Below are 20,326 nucleotides of genomic sequence, written 5' to 3' on the forward strand. Positions count from 1 at the left end.
ATGGTAGAGGTTACGGTTTGGGAGGTGCTGTAAGAGTGGCCTGGTTGAGTAACTGCAGTCAGTGTATTTTGTAGATTGTAATTGTAATTAATTTATTAGCCAAGTATGTAAAAACAAGTATGTAGATGGTACACATTGCAGCCACTGTACATCCATGGTGAGAGGAATGAATGTTTAGTGTGGCGGATGGTATGATAATAAAACAAGCTACTATATCCTGGATAGTATTGAACTGCTTGCATGTTGTTGAATTTTCACTCATCCTGGCAAGTTGAGAGTATTCCATTACACTTCCAACTTGTGCCATCTAGACAGTGGAAGGACTCTAGGATATCATGAGGTACGTCACTCACTGCACCGAATACAGCCCCGGATCTGTTCTTCTCGCCACACAATTTACGCACAAATATTATTTTGGTTTTGCTCCACATTGACAGTGGGTGCTCCATTTGCTAAGGAACTGTGAATGGCAATTGAGCATTGTGCAATCATCAGTGAACGTTCCCAATACGTGACTTTTTGATGGGAAGTAAGTTCTACGATGAAACAATTGTAATAAATGAAGATTTTTCATTCTACCTGAACCTCACTGTACTTGTGCGTATGATTGTAAGCCTAACTTGACTTGAAGATACTGATCCTAAGATACTGCCTTGAGAACTCCTGCAATCAACCTGGGGGATGGAATAATTGACCTCCAACCTACATAATTTATCCTCTTACGTGCAAGATCATTCCAACCATTTGCGCTTTCCCTTTGGTGGTCATTGACATCAGTTTTACCAGGGCTCTCCATGTCATTCTTGTATGACAGCACTGTTGATGATGTATCAATCACTCTATGATTGAAAGTTGGTTCATTGGTGGTAATTAACTGAACTCAATTGTTCCTGCTTTGTCTACATAAAGCATGCCTATAATTGTTCCAAAATTGTTGGTAGATTTCAGTGTTGGAACCTTGGCTAGAGGCATGGATAGTCTACAGGAACAAAACTCTTCAGCTAGTTGTCTGAGTCCACACTAAGAGTCAGTTCTTGAAATCACATTGAGTTAAGAGTATTCTTTCATTACTGCACTTTCTAATGGTTGTGTCTTCATGAACACTCCACAAATTACAGCGTAAGATGGTTGCAAATGTTTCAGCTTTGTCTTTTGCATTTACTTACTGGGCTCACTCACTGAAAAGGGACTTTTCCCAATTACTATTTAAATCCCCAGCATCACAGACAATGGGATGTTGGAGGATTGCATAACTGATCTGTTTTTGTGGAATTGTTTTGTTCAGTCTACAATTTGTTGTTCAATTCTATAGCGTGCAGAGTCCCATAAGGTTAGCACACCATTTTTAGGCAAGCTTGGTCTGCTCCTCTAAACTTTTCATCTACAGTCTATTCCCTGACTTGAGAAATGCCAGGTAAAGAGGTAACACCCTGTGGTGGAATAAAAGGCTGCTATTTCTGTAGCATAAAGCCTTTCATCGATTCACCAAATCTGCCAAATTTGTTCCTTTTAGCATTTTACTTGGAGGGTGTCCTCAGTCTAGTTTATTTCTATGTAGTTGTGTAAATAAATACCATGAACAGCGCAAGTTCTTTCCTGTTTAAGTTAGAATAAACACCCTTGCTTGAAGCTCCTGTATGCTGCAGTTATTACAGTGAATAGAACTTATAGGAACTCCAACACCTAGCCAAGAATACAATGTAGCTGGTAACTAGGATGGGATTCTTTCATCTTTAAGAGCAGTATTTTTACCTAGTGCACTGAAAGCCCCATGGCTGGAAAGAAAAAACAGCAGGAAGCAGGCCCTCAAGGTTTAATTCCTGAATATAAGCTCTGTATGGACAAGGACTGATAGGTAGTACAGTGGGCAGTTATGTTGGCTTGCCAAATACCAACATATGTTCTTAAAATTGCACCTACTGAAATAAAAAAAATAAAGCGAGGAAGAGTGTAAATCTGCAATTGGTGGAAAACGTCAAGGGTAAAAACATGAACACAAGAGAGACTTGAGTGAAAATAAAACTGTAGATGCAGAAAATTAGAAACAAAACAGAAAAGGCTGGTAAAACTGAGCAGGTAAGGCAGCATCTGGTGAAGAGTTGCACATCTTAAACATAGATTGTTTCTTTTTCCATAGGTGCTGCCTGACCTACTAGAAGGCCAGAATATTGAAAATAACTCAATTTTATTGGGAAAAGGAAGTAAACAGCGGCTCAGACACAAGCATCCCAAAGGAAGCATGGGCCGTGGATAATGTATTAGAATAATTCACATCCCATGTGGAGAGGACAGAGCCAGTCCTATTCTTGAGCTGGTCGACTGATGTAATTGTGAGGATATTGAATGTTTTAAGGAGGGAATGGAAGAAAGCAGCTCTAAAGGAAATCTACACAAATCGAAACCTAGCAGCTTTGCAAGTCGCCACAGATATCTTGTTTGTAGAGACAGGTCAGAGGTTGGAAGAAGATTTCAACACTCAGTCTTTATGAGTGGAGATTTATAAAGTCAGCACAACACAATCAAAAATTGGGAAGAACCCCATGATGTGGCACTCAAACACATATCAAGGTATTTCATCTTTGGAGAAATTTTAGATCTGGCAAATTTGTGAATTGTCTAAGAGATCAAAAGACCCATTGGAAGCAGTTAGAACAAAAAGCTTTATGTCTGATCTGGGATGTAGAATGACAAAATTCATGAAAAAGGGAGTCAAGCATGCCAGAAAATGTCACCCCATGCATGGGACAACAATAACAGTACACCTAAAACTTTTGTCCAGATACATGGACAGCATGATGTGATAAGTGGTGCTTGCCATTGTTATAGATGTATTGACAGACATTTCCTGCGTATATAAATGCTGCTCATATCAGAGGAATGTATACATCAAGTGAACAACAGCACCAAGAGAAGTTCCTCATAGTAGTAGGCCCCCTTCGGTCATGACTGACCATGGGTGATGCATCCTAGTTTGCAGGTGATATGTGGTCGGATGCAAGCCTGGCCGAAGTTCCTCATAAGAAATCACAGAAAGGGATATCTGCGCAATATAACAACCTCTGCTGATGACCTAGAATTTATTTTGTATAACGTCTCCACTATAAGTTACTGTGGTATAAAATAACATTTAAGGTCGTAATCTGGATGATAGCAATTCTTGGAGATTGTAATCAACATGGTGGCAATCAGTTCCATTATGAGCAAGAACACATGATATGCAGTTCAGCCATCTACTTTTAGTGAGGAACCAGGTCAGTTTTAAGATTTATTCACAACAACTGTTGGCAATGTTGGGACAGAAACACCACCAGCTGCAGGTTGTATATCACCCAGATTTGGATATAATTGTCATTCTTTTGCTCTCACTGAATTTAGATGCTGAAATTCCATCACCGGAAGAACTTCCCTGGAACTCTCCAAAGGACTGCATGGTTCAAGAAGGCTGTCACCATCATCTTTACCGGGACAGTTAGGTGTGGGCAAGAAACATCACCTTAGCTAGAGATGAATAAGGGAGAAGAGATACCTCCTATAATGAACTCACGTGGTGGGAAGATAGAGACCGTCCTTTGCCCGATGTTGTAGAGCTGCCAGTTTTGACATTTGCTGGAGTTTACTATCACTGGTCATCTCCTGACTAAGGACATGGAAGAGCCCCTTCAGGTAATCTGCAACAATCTGGATTAAAAAACAAACTTTTATTTGCACTAGTCACGGGTAAATAATACACAGAATAAATCTCATTCTGAGGAGCTGTAGTTTATTCATTTATTGTATAATTTAAAACTTTCATTGCTTCTGATATTGCAAAACAGTCATTAATCAATGCCCTAGTGAACAGAAGGCACAAGAGCCATTGTGAGTCTGTGAATACCAGGTCCCACAACTGATAAAACCTGGGAACTTCAGGCCCAAAGAGTTGGTGAGTTTGGGAACACAGGTATCGAAGCCATTGAGCAGTGAGGTCAGGAAAAACCTGTTTTCAGCTCCGTCCCAGTCATGGCTAGGGATTCACGCTCTCAATGCCTGTCCTTGTGAGGGAGTCTTGGTATGTAATGAGCACACATTTGAGGTTAGGAACACTGTAATGAGAAGTGGAGAGAGAAGCAAGTGATACTGTATCAACAGTACTGCTACTGTTCCAGGGCTGGACTGAGAAATGACTCACCCACTGAAGGAGAAGAAAATCCAGTTTGTTTTGACACCATATTTTTACACTTATTTAAAGTCATTCCATTTACTTACTTTAAGCAATAAACTTATTCAACACTACAAAGTTTGCAGTATTCTCTCCTTGCGATACCCAGGCATGCACAGCTTGTTCAATACCACAATATCTTGTATACCTGGTTAAAGTGCACAGTCACGCACAATTCATTCTCAAATTTCAGAGGCTGAATCCAGAGGATTCGTCTGAAGCAGAAGGTAAAGTTTGGATCCGCCTGTTCTGTTGTTGCAGCTACATCAAGGATATAATCTTTCTTGTTAAGTGGCTGTACGTTTTGCCCTGAAATAGAACATGGAGAGTATCACATGAAACTGCATCATAAAGTCCAACCACTCTCACCATTCTCACAAATGCTCTATTCATATAAATGCTCCATTCTCCACGTCCTCATCTCCTCACACTCTCATGCCTTATTAACATGCCAAAACCGGCAGTAAAAGTGAATACCTTTGTTGGTGATGACAAAAACAGAATATTCCTCTGCAGCCTCTGGGTTCTGCAGACCCATTTCAGTACATAAATCTTCAATCACATCTACTGCAACCTAGATCAGGAGAAAAATACAATAACTATCACCACCATTCATTCTTGATCATAGCAGGAGTTTCACAAGTCTTTCAAACTGGGAACTGGTGGGAAATGGGGAGATAAATGGAGAGAGCTTGGATAAGAGAGAGATTTAAAAAAGGAGGGGAAAGAAAGGAGAGAGAGAGAAAGGATGAAAGGGCATGAGAGAGGTGAAAGAGATGGGAGGGAGAGAAGAAATGAGTGAATTGAAAAAAGAGGGATCCGAAATGTGAAAGGTGTGTGAGAAGGACAGGAGATAAGAATTGAAGGTAAAAAGGAGACGGTGGTGTAAGTGAGAGTGAGTGAGGATGAGAGGGACATGGTCTGTGAGACCAGGTGAGGAGGAGACAAAGGGGAAGACAAAAAGGTGAGGACAACAAGAGGATGAGAGGGAATGAAGAGTACATCAAGAGTGTTGAAATAGTCTAATTGTAACAAAGGTATGCATATTGGTGCTAGCAGCAAATAAACAGACAGGTAGGTGAACAACCCTACTGAGATGGGAGGAACTAATGTTAGGGATAGCATGGATATATCATCTGAAGTTCATCTTTTGAGTCAGAAATTAGACCAAGATTGTGTTAGTTGTAATAGACAGAATTGGTAATGGTTTTCAAGATATAGAATTTATAATGGATACACAAAGCGACTGTAGATGTTGGAATCTGGAGCAAAAAATAAATTGCGGGATGAACTCAGCAGGACGAGCAGCAACTGTGAAGGCAAAGGGATGGTTAATGTTTCGGGTCGAGACTGCAACAGGAGTTTATAGTGGATACTGATAAGTAGTGGCTTCATTTCCAATACTGTATTTAGTCATGAGTGTAACATGTGCCGGCAATGAAACAAATAATTTCTTACTTGCTGTATCTTAATAACTGTGTAATTCAGTAAAACACAAATAATATATAATAATCAAAAACACAATATATATTAATAACAGTACAGGGTATTAGGAAACCAAAATAGTGCAAAAACACTTTGAAGTCCACGGTGCAACTAAAGACACAGTCAATAGAAGATCATGGGTGCTCAGGCTGGTGTATAGCGTTCAGGAGCCTGATGGTTGTTGGGAAGAAGCTGTTCTTGAGCCTGGTGGTTACAGTTTTCAGCTTCCTGTACCTCCTTCTCGATGGTAGCAACAAAAGGAGATGTGGCCAGGGTGATGTGGGTCTTTGATGATACTGTATATCTTTTTAAGGCAGCACCTCCTATTGATCCCTTTGATGATGGGGAGGGGGGGGGGGGGGTGGTCAGTACATGCGATGGTCTGGTTAATGTCTATCACCCTCTGGAGGTAAGATTCGATTTCCTACTTTGCGAGCCAGTGATTATTTTAAAACTGATCCATGGACCATACTTCAGGTATCTTTGAAGGTGCATATTTTGGACTCACCGAGCAGGTTTTTATCTTCAGATGTCGCTCCACATTTCCAGGCAACAAAAAGACTTGCCGCTTAGAGCTTCTCCCAGCCTATGGAAAAGGGAATTGTTATTTACGATGATCCAGAGACAGAATGTTTTATTTAACCAGCCCTTAAAAAAAAGCCACTTAATTTGATCAGATCCATTCCCTGTGGACAAGCTGTCTGCACTCCTGAAACACTTTATGTTGAAAACATTTACTCATGATCTTCCCCCCATGAGTTTGAAATTTCCCAGCCACAATCTGGTTTCCTTTTTCATCTGTTCAAAACCTATTATTAATTTAATAAACCATTAATTCCCCACTGGCATCTCGTAAATTGAAATAGTTCCAGCATCTTAAATCTCTCCTCAGCCATGCAGTCTCTTAGCTTTGCCATAATCATGACACGACTATGCTGCATGCTTTTGCAGGTCCTTTCAAGAATGGAGTCCACAAACTGTCTAATCTCTATTTGTGAGCAACCAGTGTGCTTCCAAGATCACTATCACATTTAGTTATTTTTCATCTCAATCCCCACTTTCAAGGAATTGCCCTATTCTTTAATTATCTTTCAATATCTTCTCATGGGATGTTTATTTCAATTTGTTGCTTTTCAGCTAATATTGTGTTATCTCAAATTTATCCACATAAAACTGAATGCTACCCGTCAGCTGCTTCTTCCTAAAGGATGTCCCAGTCTTTATAAAACGCCAACCTGAGCATTATCAGCAAGACTGTCAGCAGGGTTAAGATTATGTCCTTATTTATAATAGAGTAAACCACAAGGATTCTGCATTGAATCCTGGCGTACATGACAGTCAATCTTCTTCAAATTAAATGAGATCCATTCATCTAAATCTTTGCAAATGTCCTTGGGACTTGTTAAAACACCAGTGTAAGTAAATCCTCTCCGAAACATGATCTACTTTTATCTATATTTTCACACTTCATTTTCGACCATGGGTTAGTAATTATACTAAAACATATCTGATAACCCAAATTAAATCATGGTAAAAGTTCCATGGGAGGTAGTGGGTGACTATGCTCCAGATTGGGGTAGGGGAATTGGTTGGTGTGCCAATTGGACAGGGAATGGTGGCTGGCCAGGGATAGGGACTGGGCTTGTCACACTTGTTATTAGAAGTATTTAGTGGTAGAAATGTAACTGGGGATTAGGAAGAGCAGGGTGGAGGGTAGATTGGAGTCAGCCTTGTTATCATGTTTCGGAGAGGATTTACTTACACTGGTGCTTTAACAAGTTCCAAGGACATTGGCAACAAGGTGCTGGGGTGGAAAGGAGCATTAAGTAGGATCCACAGGGAAGGCAATGGATGTTTATAGACTCCCTAAAAGCAGGCCAGGTAAATTCAGGCTGGAGGATTAAAATTGTTTTAGAAACATAGAAACATAGAAAATAGGTGCAGGAGTAGGCCATTCGGCCCTTCGAGCCTGCACCACCATTCAATATGATCATGGATGATCATCCAACTCAGTATCCTGTACCTGCCTTCTCTTCATACCCCCTGATACCTTTAGCCACAAGGGCCACATCTAACTCCCTCTTAAATATAGCCAATGAACTGGCCTCAACTACCTTCTGTGGCAGAGAATTCCAGAGATTCACCACTCTGTGTGAAAAATGTTTTTCTCATCTCGGTCCTAAAAGATTTCCCCCTTATCCTTAAACTGTGACCCCTTGTTCTGGACTTCCCCAACATCGGGAACAATCTTCCTGCATCTAGCCTGTCCAACCCCTTAAGAATTTTGTAAGTTTCTATAAGATCCCCCCTCAATCTTCTAAATTCTAGCGAGTACAAACCGAGTCTATCCAGTCTTTCTTCATATGAATGTCCTGACATCCCAGGAATCAGTCTGGTGAACCTTCTCTGTACTCCCTCTATGGCAAGAATGTCCTTCCTCAGATTAGGAGACCAAAACTGTACGCAATACTCCAGGTGTGATCTCACCAAGACCCTGTACAACTGCAGTAGAACCTCCCTGCTCCTATACTCAAATCCTTTTGCTATGAATGCTAACATACCATTCGCCTTCTTCACTGCCTGCTGCACCTGCATGCCTACTTTTAATGACTGGTGTACCATGACACCCAGGTCTCGTTGCATCTCCCCCTTTCCTAATCAGCCACCATTCAGATAATAGTCTACTTTCCTGTTTTTGCCACCAAAGTGGATAACCTCACATTTATCCACATTATACTGCATCTGCCATGCATTTGCCCACTCACCCAGCCTATCCAAGTCACCTTGCAGCCTCCTAGCATCCTCCACACAGCTAACACTGCCCCATTTTGATACATAATTGGTTTGATGTGAGTGACCCCCATAGTTTGTAACACTCAAATGCGTACAAGTACTTTGTAAAAGTGTTGTGTTGCACCCTGCTTGACCAAGAACTGCAACAAATTTCTGGTATTGCACAGATGACTAACTATCAATCAGGTTTTTGATAATATTAAATTGTGTAGTGCATAAAAATGTTACATTGCACAATACAATTTCTTGGACTGTAAATTTTGCATCTACATCTAAATTTTGCTAACATTCCTTTATTCAGTCAGCTGTAAATAGATTCTCTCTATCTAAAAATCAAAGTTTGATTGAAAGTTGGTGCGTGGGTCTGACATGTTAGGCCAGAACTTAGGAAATCCTGACAGTTCACATTGAGATGCAGGCTTTTACCTGCCCACCCATGACACAACTGTCAAGGTGTTTGAAACTCCTGTCTGCTGTATTTTGCTGTAATGATTTTGCTGTAATTCTCCAGTTACACTGGAGAATCCATCCATTGAGTTTTCAACAGATTAGACAGATCCATGTATTTGAATGAAAAATATCATATGTAAGAATAAGTATAAGGTAATGAAATTATCTTTTTAAGTAGTTGAATTTGTTTTAGCGTTTTTCAAAAATAATACTGTAATTGTTTAAATGATTTTTAAAAATAATTGTTGAATGTTTTTGAACTATAGAGAAGTTTGACGAACAGCGGCAGAAATAAATGTATACATTCTATTGAAACGAGAAGGCGATTCACTAACCACCATGGCTCTGAGCTCTATGCCATCTGGGAACTGGATCCTACCACCAAACTGGAAAGTTTTCTTCAGATTTTGATGACAAGCTTTTGCAATTCCTGTACAGAGTGGGTCAGAATCAGTCTGTTAATATTACTGCATTTAGTTTTGAAAAATGAAAAAGGGGAGAAGAGGGGATGCATCCAAGCAAAATATAGAGAAATAAAAATAAATACCTTGAAAACTGGCACCAGGCATTCTGCAAACGGTCTCCATTAATTTAAAAAGGTATGGTTTAAGTACTTCAGAACACTTGTAATAGGCGGTGAGGATATAAAGCACCCTCCAGCCACGTTGGATGCTATCTCTGCAACAGATATTGGAAATAACTTCAATACTTTACTTGAAGCTACGCATTGAAAGTGACCGGCTCCTAAAACAAATCCTACCACTTACTCATTTTGTTTGCGGATATTGGAAGACATAGCTTGCATTCATACAGCACTTTTCATATTCATAACCTCAGTATATCTGCAAGTGGTTATATTCACTGATATAACTTATATTCACTAAGTTATATTCACTTATCTGCTCTTTATCACACGATGTTTATAGGACAGTTAATGTTTTTAAGGTAAGTAACACAGTAAACAATTCACAAATAGAAGTGCCCTATAAACATCATGTGATAAGGAGCAGATAATCTATTTCAGTGATGTTAGTTCAAGGATAACAACTGATCAGGATATTGGAACAAACACCCTTGCTCTTTATTACGCAGAAACTTTTAAAATCAGCCATAATAGCAGACAGATCCACATTTAGTAAATCATCTCCAACAGTTCTGCACGCCGGTTTTGTCTTCTTAAATTATAGGTGTCTGCATTGCAATTGGACCTATAATATCACTGTATTTGGAGAGTTACTCATTAAACTATAACTGACACCTTGAAATTGTCACTAATACCTCCTCAATTATTTCTTATCTGAAAGACAGGCAGTACTTTCTGGATTAACACAAAATACTGGAGTAACTCAGTCTGATGAAGGATCTCGTCCTGAAACGTCACCTATTCCTTTTCGCCAGAGACGCTGCCTGACCCGCTGCCTGACCCACTGAGTTACTCCAGCATTTTGTACATATCTTCTGTGTAAACCAGCATCTGCAGTTCCTTCTTACACAGTAGTTTCAGAATCACAATTTATTATTGTTAACAATCTTCTTTGAGGAGAAACACAGTATTTTAAAAGTCATATAGTTGACAGCACTGATACTGGCCCTTTGGCCCACTGAGTCAATGCTGACCATCAAGCAACAACCATTTACGTCATTCAAATTTATTCTTCTTGCATTCCCCCTAACTCCCTGTCATCCCCAAATTCTACCATTCACCTACAAACTGGGACAACTTATAGAGGCAAATTAACCTATATCCTGTGTGTCTTTGCATCATGGGTGGAATCTGGAACATCCAGACAAAACGCACATGGTCACTGGGACAATGGAGAAACAAGACAAAACAGGTTCTGGACAGAGCCTCAATTAGCCGGAGTAATGAGGAAAGAGCTCTAGAAGCCCTGTCACTGTATCACCCTGTTTTATAGATTCTCCAACATTAGAAGCAAGTCCACTCCCCAAGTCTGTAGCTTCCAAAGTAAGGTAGACTTGGGTGTAGGTTGTCCGGATGGCAAATTGACAATGCAGGAATGGTCAGTGACACAATGTTTTCCATCTCGCACACTATCTTCCGAATGACTTCACACAATCAATGGGAGTAAATATGTTTAGATGTGGACTGTGTTCGGGCCCATAGAGTAAAGGTTAATAACTCCTGCTGCTGTTTCCTTACGTTTTGGAGCTGGTGTTGTCGGTAATCTGTTTGATAATCTGGCAATAGGTTTCATCTTTCATCACCTCATGTTCGCCACATAGCTACAAAAGACAGAGCAAGGTCAAGTGAAATAAGGTCAAACTGTTCATGAAGTAACAACTGGTATCTGACCCTGGAGCATGTCAATAAAGTGCTGAATGTTCAACCATCTCTATTGCTCACACATACCACGCGTACACATGCAGGCGCACTGATAGCACACACGGCATGCACACACACACACACACGGCATACACACACACACACACACACACGGCATACACACACACACACGGCATACACACACAAAAGCAACCGCCCACTTGCACATGCATGCACATACTGGTGTTGTCAATACTACACTATTAGTACAGGTTATGGGCTGTGCCTGGTGCAGGCAGGGCTTCACCAGAAAGGGCTTTGAAGTCCCACTGCAAGCATTGCTCGGAAGTACATTGTGATACATTTGGAAATTAACAGGGATCTGAAGTTGCTCGCTCGCTCCTAGAGTCATTCAGCTATGGAATTATCCACCCCCACCCCCCCAATCCTCACCTGCTGATCGAAAAATAAACTTGAAATAAATTGTACAGCAAAACTACAGGAATCTTGTCAGGGTTGTTCTATGTTATTTCAGGAACACTGCAGAATTTGTTGAAGTGGAAACACTCCACAAATAAACCTTGTCAGAGTTACCGAAGGCAAATGGTTCCCATCAGAGCCCAGAGTGTAGGCCTCCAGTGACAACGTAACAAGGGAGACAACATCAGGGGCCAGTCAAAAAAGGAAGCATGGTCTAGGTGGTCAATCAGGAACAGATCAGGTGGCTGATCATGTTCCTATATTTGTGCACAAAAGGGATAAATACTGGGGAATCTGAAAATTGATTCCCAGAGCATTCCTGAATTCTGCCGTGGGAGGTTCCTCCAGATGGGGAATTATAAAAATAGTGTCATCTAACCACAGGAGCAATTATACTTGATGGATTATGCAAACAGTACTGAAGCCATGGAGCACGGTGCGTAAATGGCACATAATGCATAATCCACAGTCATCTATAACATTAGAACAAATTAATCAGTCATTGAAGAGACGATTTTGCAATTATTTGGAGAGGTATATTTAATGTCGAAAGAAATACAGGTACTTCCACAAGTCCTGATGTATGGAAGAACAAATGTATTAAAAAAAACTAGATACTCCTCTCTACCGTTAATAAGAGGTTCATGAGAAAGTGGTTCATTTGTTGGTGCTTAGAAATACAGAAATGTAAGTAAAGGGAATACCCAAAATAAAGATGAAATACACTGGATTTTTGAGGGTTCCATATAATCCTGCTGCTGAAGGTTTAGGCAGCATTATTATGTGGGCAGAAAGTTAGTCACAGTTATACAGCACAGAAATTGACCCTTTGGCTACACTGAGGTAGACAAAAATGCTGGAGAAACTCAGCGGGTGAGGCAGCATCTATGGAGCGAAGGAAATAGGCAACATTTCGAGCCGACATTAATCCCATGTCCACATTAGCCCCCTATCACTCTACTCCTTTCTTACCCAAGTACCTGTTCAAATGCCTTTTAAACATTGTAATTATGTCTGCTGCTACCACTTCCTCTGGCAGCTCGTTCCAAATAACCACCATCCTCTATGTGGGAAAACTTGCCCCTCAGATCGCCTTTAGTTATTATATCCCAACAGGACTCAAGAATGGAAAAGTTTATAATAGTTTGGATGTGTGCCCAATAGACACTAGAACATAATCAATATGACCAGTCTGACCAGTCCAGTAGTTTGTTCAGCACAGTTACTAATGGGGATTAAATAGCTCCTCATTAATCAGTGCAAACTGTGTAAGATGCAAAGAACATGAGAAAACAAGATATAAGCAGAGCACCATTGTGAGCACAATGGAAGGGGCCTTCAATTAGCTTTTTTTCTTTTAAATACAGAATTACATGTACAATGTGGGCTGGTGGCAATCTATTCTTTCTTGCACATACACTGACGCACAACCCAACCTGACACACTTGCGAACATAGGCATGTACATGTGTACACACATACTTCTATTAAGTAGGCAAACCTGAACGATTCTAAGGGGACTTGACAATAGAAATGCATACCTTCCTTAGTAGGGGATGTAGTCTCAGTATAATCCATTTTACGCCCGAACCTCCAGACTCAGGAACAGCTTCATTCCCAGAGCTATAGTGGCTCTGAACCGGCCCTGCTGAGTGCCCCCCATCCCCCCTGGACTGTCTCCCTCGGATGGTCACATCGCACAGACACATCTGCACTCTAGTCTGTTTGAACTGTTCTGACTGTTTTGCTGCTCTTTTTACAATCCATGTTCTCGTGATATCTAAATCCAAATTTTATTAGTTATTTATGTTATGACATCGGTTGGAAGCTGCATACCAAATCTCGTTGCGCTTATGTGCAATAACAATAAAAATATATTATTATTATTACGACTGAAGATAAGAAGGAAATTATTTCTGAGAGGTTTGCAAATCTTTGGAAGTCTCTGTTCCTGATGCTGTGAATACTGAGTAGTTAGATATATTTAAGGCTAATATAGAAAGATAGTGCGGATCGGGCAGGAGAGTCGAGCTGAGGCAATCAACCAGGATCATTGAATGATAGAAGATAGACACAAAATGCTGGAGTAATTCAGCGGGACAGGCAGCATCTCTGGAGAGAAGGAATGGGTGACGTTTTGGGTCAAGACCCTTCTTCAGACTAGTCTGTTCAGCAGGCTAAGGATGTCACCTTATTATATGTACAATTATCATTGAAAGATGAAGTTAAATTGACATACTCGTCTTTGCAATCAGGACTACCAAATCGTGGTGTTATAAAATCCACTATTCCACTTATTATCTTTCACATACACATCACACAAACACCCATACCAACCTATGCACAAGTAGGCACTCCTACACTTAAGGCATTACCTTAAGGATGGTATAGATCACGTCTTGTTCTGTCTGACCTTTGAAAGGATGATCCCCCATGAATTTCATGACAGCTGCAGAAAGGAAACATGATTCAGGATAATCACAGGATGGTGGGAAGTGGGGGAGGTGAGGAGGGGGGGGAGGGTGGAAACAAACAGTCCTTGCTCATTGGAGTTGAATGCAATGATCGATCCCCAATTGACAACACTGGTCGATCTCTGTTTTCAGTGGGTCTGAGCACCGTTAGCATTCTCATTCCTAATATTTACACTGAAAATGCTGGAAATAGAGGCATCAGGTGAGCTCAGGATTGTTGTTAAGGGCTCTCCACAGTGAAACAACTATGGATACTCTAAATTGCCTCCTAAACATCCCTTTGACGGTTTATTCCTTGCGGATTCATTTACTTAATTGAGAAGAAGCTGACACAGCCAAATGCCACTATTTAATGATTCAACGTGTCCTGAGATTCAGGGAGATGGAACTATAAATGCTGCAGCGAGCCTGAGGCAGCAGGCAAACCCTCTCATGGGCCCAGGCCAGGGCAAGGAGCTCACAACCTTGCAGAAGGAATCAAAGCATCTCTTACCATTACCCTATGTCTCCTGCAGAGTGAAGGGGGTCAGAACAAGTGGTCAGGGAAGGGATCATTTGAGGTGATACGATGAGAGGCCCTGTTAAGAGATCAAGCTGAGGGATTTGGGAAATGTTAGGATGGGACAGGGAATGGGATCAAGTGTTTGGGTTAGGAGTCAGGGTGAAGGGATGGAGAGAGGTGTCAGAGTGATGAGTAGGGGCAACGCATTGTTAGATCAAGAGGTCTTGGCAAAATATCAGGATTAGGATACAAGTGATGATCAACTTGGCGTGACGAACTAATGTGAGGTGAGGAATTGACTCAAGCCTCCAACGTGACAAGGAATGTGTCAAGCAATAGTTGAGGAAGGAGTGGAACATGGGGAGAACGGTCAGCCACCGACTTGTCACAAGGGTCTGATGAGCCAGCACAAGGTGATGGAAAAGAATCTGGAGCAAGATGAGAACCCTCATTGACCTACTTTACGGCCGAGGTGAAATTGGTTTGGGTGGGTGATGTCCAGGATATCCAAACTTTACTCCGTGAGCCAGAACTGGGAGAATATTGGGAGGAAAGGAAAAAGCCGTGTGGCAACAATGAAATGACAAAGGTGATGCTTTGTTTCATAAAGAGGAATGTTGATTCTTACCAACAAAAATCTCAGCTGCTATCTTGTTCATATTTTCATCTGAGAATTCAATCAGGGACTCTTGTATGGGAGTCTGTGAAGAAAGGTTATTAAATAGGAACACATTAGACATGTGCTTATATCATAATCTGAAAGTACTGCCTGAAGATAAATTACTTTTCTGTTATTTTGTTTCCTGAAGGTGCCCATTGACATGTGGACTGGCACGAGGGTGGGTGAGTATGTATCTGAAAGATTTACATGGATCAGTGCCACGTCCCAACTGCACATGGCCAGTGGCCAATATTACACCTCAATGCAAACGCTTGTAAACTCAGTCCTTCCCGAGTCCAAGCCTGCCAATAATATTCTCTATCCGTGCAAAATAGATGCCTAGAAATTTAATTGTGCCATGTGGCCTTTGTAGCTGCTTTCTCTTTCAATAAGTTGTCCTTGGGCTCTTTTTAGATCGTGTTATAAATTAAGGCCACCGATAGCCTGCAATGTGGTTGCCTTCATCTTGGCAACACCCTCTGAATCTGGAAATGCTGTGCTTTTAATTGTTGTATTACCAAAAGACAGCACTGGATGTCACTCTGTCTCTTACAATGCTTTTATATGTAAAAAAGTATTATGCATGTAATCACATAATAATATTTTCTGTTTTGAAATACGATGACCACAGTTTCCTTGTTTTGCATCCTTCTAAAAATTTGACCTGACAACTTTTAGCATGAATCACCTTTACATAGAATGATGCATTTCATTTGCAGTGCTTCTTTCTGGCAGTATCTATCCATGAATATTTTGGTAGGGACCCATATGTTGGAGAGAATTCTGAATCAGAGGCGTTTCCCATTCACTCACGGACAAATCATTGGTATAGCCATTGGTTTATTAGTGTCACGGGAACCGAGATACAGTGAAAAGTTTATATTTGTGTGCTATCCAGTCAAATCGAATCATACTACGATATACATAAATACAATCAAGAAGCCATACACAAGTACAATAGGTAGTGCAAAGAGAAAAATACTGAAGTGCAGAATATAGTGTTAAGCATAGTACCATTACAGTTACAGAGAAAAAGTCCAATGTCTGCAAGGAGGTAGGTTGGAAGATCGGGACTACACCCTAGCTGGAGGACAATTCAGTAGTCTGATTATAGAGGGGAAGAAGCTGTTCCTCAATCTGGTGAGTGCATTCACACTTTTGTAGCTTCTGCCCAAAATCAGGTTCATCGACAATAGGGTACAGAGTACTCGGCTTAATGAAGGATTCTTGTTAGTGTGTGTTTGATAATTGGTGCAGAGTTGGTGGGCCGAAGGGTCTGTTTCCATGCTATGTCTCTATGATTCTATGGCTCTGGGGTTGGAATGCCATCATTAACCGATGCAAAAAAAAGTCTTGTAGAATTGTATTTGAAAGTTTCTGACCATTAATTGTAAGCTGCCTGAGAGTGCTGTGCTGTGCTGTAGAGCCTCACTGCTTTGTCAACCAGCATCACCCTTCATCAGTGAGATCCTATAACCAGGGCTTTTCATATATTGTTATTGACTAGTAGCTGCTAGCTATGGCATCACAATGAGCAGACAGCAGATCCAGACAACACTTACCTTGGTGTACTTCACCAGCTCTGACAGATCTTTCTGATCTTTTGATTTTTTAGATTTCTCTCTGTTGGATTCACTGCAAAAACAAAACATTCAAAGAACAGTATTTTAGGGCATTTTACACATGCATAGTTTTTATTTTCCTCTTCAAGTGCCAAATCATTTATTATGTTTCTGAGTAATTAATGAGGGTCTATTGCTTCATATTTTATTTTCCCCTGGTTTAGTCTAATTTAGTCTATATTCACCTGTACTGAGGTAGTGAAACGCTTCTGTAGCGTTGTAAGTTATTGGGGCAAATCCTCCAAAATTATGGAAGAACTCAGATAAGGACATGGATATTTTAAAAAGACAGATTTGCTGGCTGCAACGGAAAACCCCCAAATCCACAGAAAGAATCAGTTTCAAGTTTCAAACCTGTCTGGCCTGTGGACTTGGGCATCACACAACTATGCGAATGGTGTGGGGAGGAAAGGCTGAGACGGAGATAACGAGATTATCTTGGATACACAAAGGAAGGAACCAAGCCTCAGCAGACGGTGGTAAACAGGCCAGCAGCAAGCACTATCACCATCTTGGATGAACCATCCATCGAGACAATAGGAGCCCATCCAGGCGATGGGATAACGATCAGGCTGAGGGATCATGACATCAGCAAACCCCTTATCATCGGAAGCCTATTGTTCATGCCAGATCGAAACTGGGAATCATCAAAAGAACCCTTTTATCCAGAGGACCACCTGGGGGTTTCAAAGGAAGCTCAGGTATAAAAACAGGAGTCAAGCCAGAACTCGCTTTCTTTCTGCTCTGCTGGACAGCTCGTGGGCCTGCATCGACCTAGCTGTGAGTATCCCGGTGACCTGGTGAAATTCCCGAAATAGGATAGAGGTTGAGAAAATAAAGGGGAAGGGGGGGTAAAATTGTGTAAAGTAAGTTTTACGACGTGCCCGATAGTTTTCCGTCCATAGTCTTAGTTTAAAGCATAAGTTTAGCCACGTATTATGTAGTGTTGGTGAGATTCGATTTCTCATTGTTTAATAAAGCCTGTAAATTTTAGACTTGCTTTGAGTCCATCTTGGTTTCTGTTTTCTCTCATCAGCACACTCTGGTCAATTCAACTTTTTTTAAAATCATATCCCACCATAATTCCGAGGTCTAGAACCTAGGGGAATCCCTTTTGTTGTATTCTCTCTCTTGGAAACCGCTCGAGTGGAGTGGTGGCCGTTTGGCCCTCCAACAAGGGAGAGAATAACTCGGGCAGTTGGGCCCGAAGTGGAGTAAAGGGAAACGCAAAACCCCTACAGAATGGCGACCATGGCAGGACCTCGGTGGTTTGGGATATGTGATTTGCCAGAGGGGGTGAGAGAACGTAGCAAGATGGAGGAGAGAATCTCCTCTTATCTGTTTAAAAAGATCAATCTCACCAAACAATGGGTGATAGCATTGTTGACAGCACAGCAGCCTGCAGCAGCTGCTGCTCAATGGACAGAAAGCAAAGCGTATAATAAAGGGCAGGAAAAGGCAGTTTGGCTAGCGTGCCTATCACAGCAGGTAGCAAAAATGCAGAGACAGGTAGATAGACTGGAAGAGCAACTGAGAGAAGCTAGGGCCAGCACTGAAGAAAGCGCTAGAGAAGGGGAAGGGCTATCTGAGGAATGCAGTAAAGCCAGGCAGTGTATCTTGCAGGCGAGGGGGTCCCACAGAAATGCCCAGGAATTCCTCCAATGCCAGGTGGTAGAGGCAAAGGAGAGGGAACGGAACGCCCAGGAACTCCTGGCTCAGAGTACACAGAAGTGCAGGGAGCTGGAGGGAAAGTTCCAAGATATCCAAGCAGCATACAGGGTGGCCCGTAGCGAGCTAGGGGATAGTGATCACGGGCCTTGCCAGGCAAGGATAGCGCAGCTGGAGGAGATTCTGTCCAAGACTAGGGGACGGGTTCACCTGGTAGGACCAGGGGGGTCCCCCGGGGGCAGAGGGCTTCCCTCAGCAGATGATTCCCCGGGGGCAAAGGGGAATAGACCGCCTCCTGAGGCGCCGGGGATAGGTCCGGGTCGGCAGGTGGGGTTCGGGTTGTCCGGGGAGGGACAGGCCCAAGGAGGGACGGGAGAGCACCCTCAGTTAGCGGCTTCCGCGCCATGTGTAGCACACCACGAGGTGATGGGGTTACCGATCATGGTGGGAGAGCCGGGGGTAAATGGGCAACAGCCCCGGGTAGGGCAGATGTGCCCGGTACGGCAAAGGAAATATGGTCCCCCGGTAGGGCAGGCAGATAGGGGGCCCATAGAGAGTGATATCATCATTCCCCATGGGGCACATGTGCTGAGGGGGATGGTGGCTCACTTTCCCAGGTTAACCAGGGCGGGAGACCCGTCATTGCATTTTATGGAGGTGCAGCAGGCAGCCGACATAAACGATTGCGATGAGGTAGAACGGGTAAAGCTGCTACTGATGACCCTAGATTCATACCTATGCAAGGCGGTGACCTCCAGGGAAGGGGGAAGACCTGAAACATGGGTAGCGGCACAGACAGCGGTTCTGGAGGCCATGGGGTTGAATCAGGGTAGTCCTTTCACCAGGGTGGGGGAGACGAAGCAGCAGGTAGCTGAGTCCCCGGACATGTTCGCAGACAGGCTGTGGGCAGTGTATGAGGGAGCGTGTGGGATGCCTTTAGATAGGCAGAATTTAGATGAGAGAACAGCTCACTGGCTGAAGACTCTGGTGGCGAATTGCCTCCCGCGAGTTAGGGCAAGGGCCGAGCACTGGTTCGACCCAGCTGACCCAAACCTTAACGAGGCGGAGGTGATCAGGAAGCTCACCCTTGCATACCGCAATGGGGAGAGAAGTGAGGAGAAGCCCTTTAAGGGCAAGGTGCACGAAATAGTACCGGCAACCCCCAAAAGGAGGCAGTGGAAACAGGAAGGCAGCCAGACCTCTTCCGAGATGAGACCGGTGTGCTACGGGTGTGGGAAGCCCGGGCACTACAAGAGGGAGTGCAGAAACCTAAGTAGAGCAGTGGGGGATAGGACCCCGGGAACAGCCGACCCAGCCCCGGAGGTAACAATAGATATAAAAGATCTATTGAACTATTTGCAGTCCAAGGCGGGAGGGTCCGGACAGTTAGCCATGGCAACAGGCCAGGGTGCGCCCGTATCCGCGCCCCCGGCACCTTTATGACTGCCAGCGAAACAGCCCACATTCCTATGCCCGTTAGAGTGTGGCCCATGTGGGAGACCCTGGGTCAAGATGGAGGTCCAGGATGTGGTCGGGAGTTATCTGCTGGACATTGGTGCTTCCAGTAGCATTGTCCACACGGACAACCCCCGTACATCCCCTCTATCTAGTAGGGCGCCCTATAGTCCACGAGGCGAGGGAAATCAGAGGGCGGATTGCTTGGCCAGGGAAGGAGCCAGGAGTGGGAAAGCATGGGATCCCCATGAGGAA

The 20,326-nt window shown here is 42.7% G+C and overlaps 1 protein-coding gene across 1 annotated transcript in view; it reads right to left on the reverse strand.

Annotated features, from left to right (window-relative positions):
* The window catches only part of myo15a (myosin XVA), a 160,530-nt gene that overhangs the window by 9,996 nt on the left and 130,208 nt on the right, over positions 1 to 20,326 (reverse strand). Inside the window, exons 51-60 of the mRNA XM_033040947.1 lie at positions 16,889 to 16,961; positions 15,294 to 15,366; positions 14,065 to 14,138; positions 11,088 to 11,170; positions 9,474 to 9,604; positions 9,262 to 9,356; positions 6,192 to 6,269; positions 4,676 to 4,772; positions 4,347 to 4,507; positions 3,545 to 3,678 (exon numbers count right to left, since the gene is read on the reverse strand). Of these exons, the coding sequence (XP_032896838.1) occupies positions 3,545 to 3,678; positions 4,347 to 4,507; positions 4,676 to 4,772; positions 6,192 to 6,269; positions 9,262 to 9,356; positions 9,474 to 9,604; positions 11,088 to 11,170; positions 14,065 to 14,138; positions 15,294 to 15,366; positions 16,889 to 16,961 (999 nt within the window). The remainder of the gene's footprint in view (positions 1 to 3,544; positions 3,679 to 4,346; positions 4,508 to 4,675; positions 4,773 to 6,191; positions 6,270 to 9,261; positions 9,357 to 9,473; positions 9,605 to 11,087; positions 11,171 to 14,064; positions 14,139 to 15,293; positions 15,367 to 16,888; positions 16,962 to 20,326) is intronic.

This window comes from Amblyraja radiata, chromosome 22, assembly GCF_010909765.2.
Source record: "Amblyraja radiata isolate CabotCenter1 chromosome 22, sAmbRad1.1.pri, whole genome shotgun sequence".
Lineage (NCBI taxonomy): Eukaryota > Metazoa > Chordata > Chondrichthyes > Rajiformes > Rajidae > Amblyraja > Amblyraja radiata.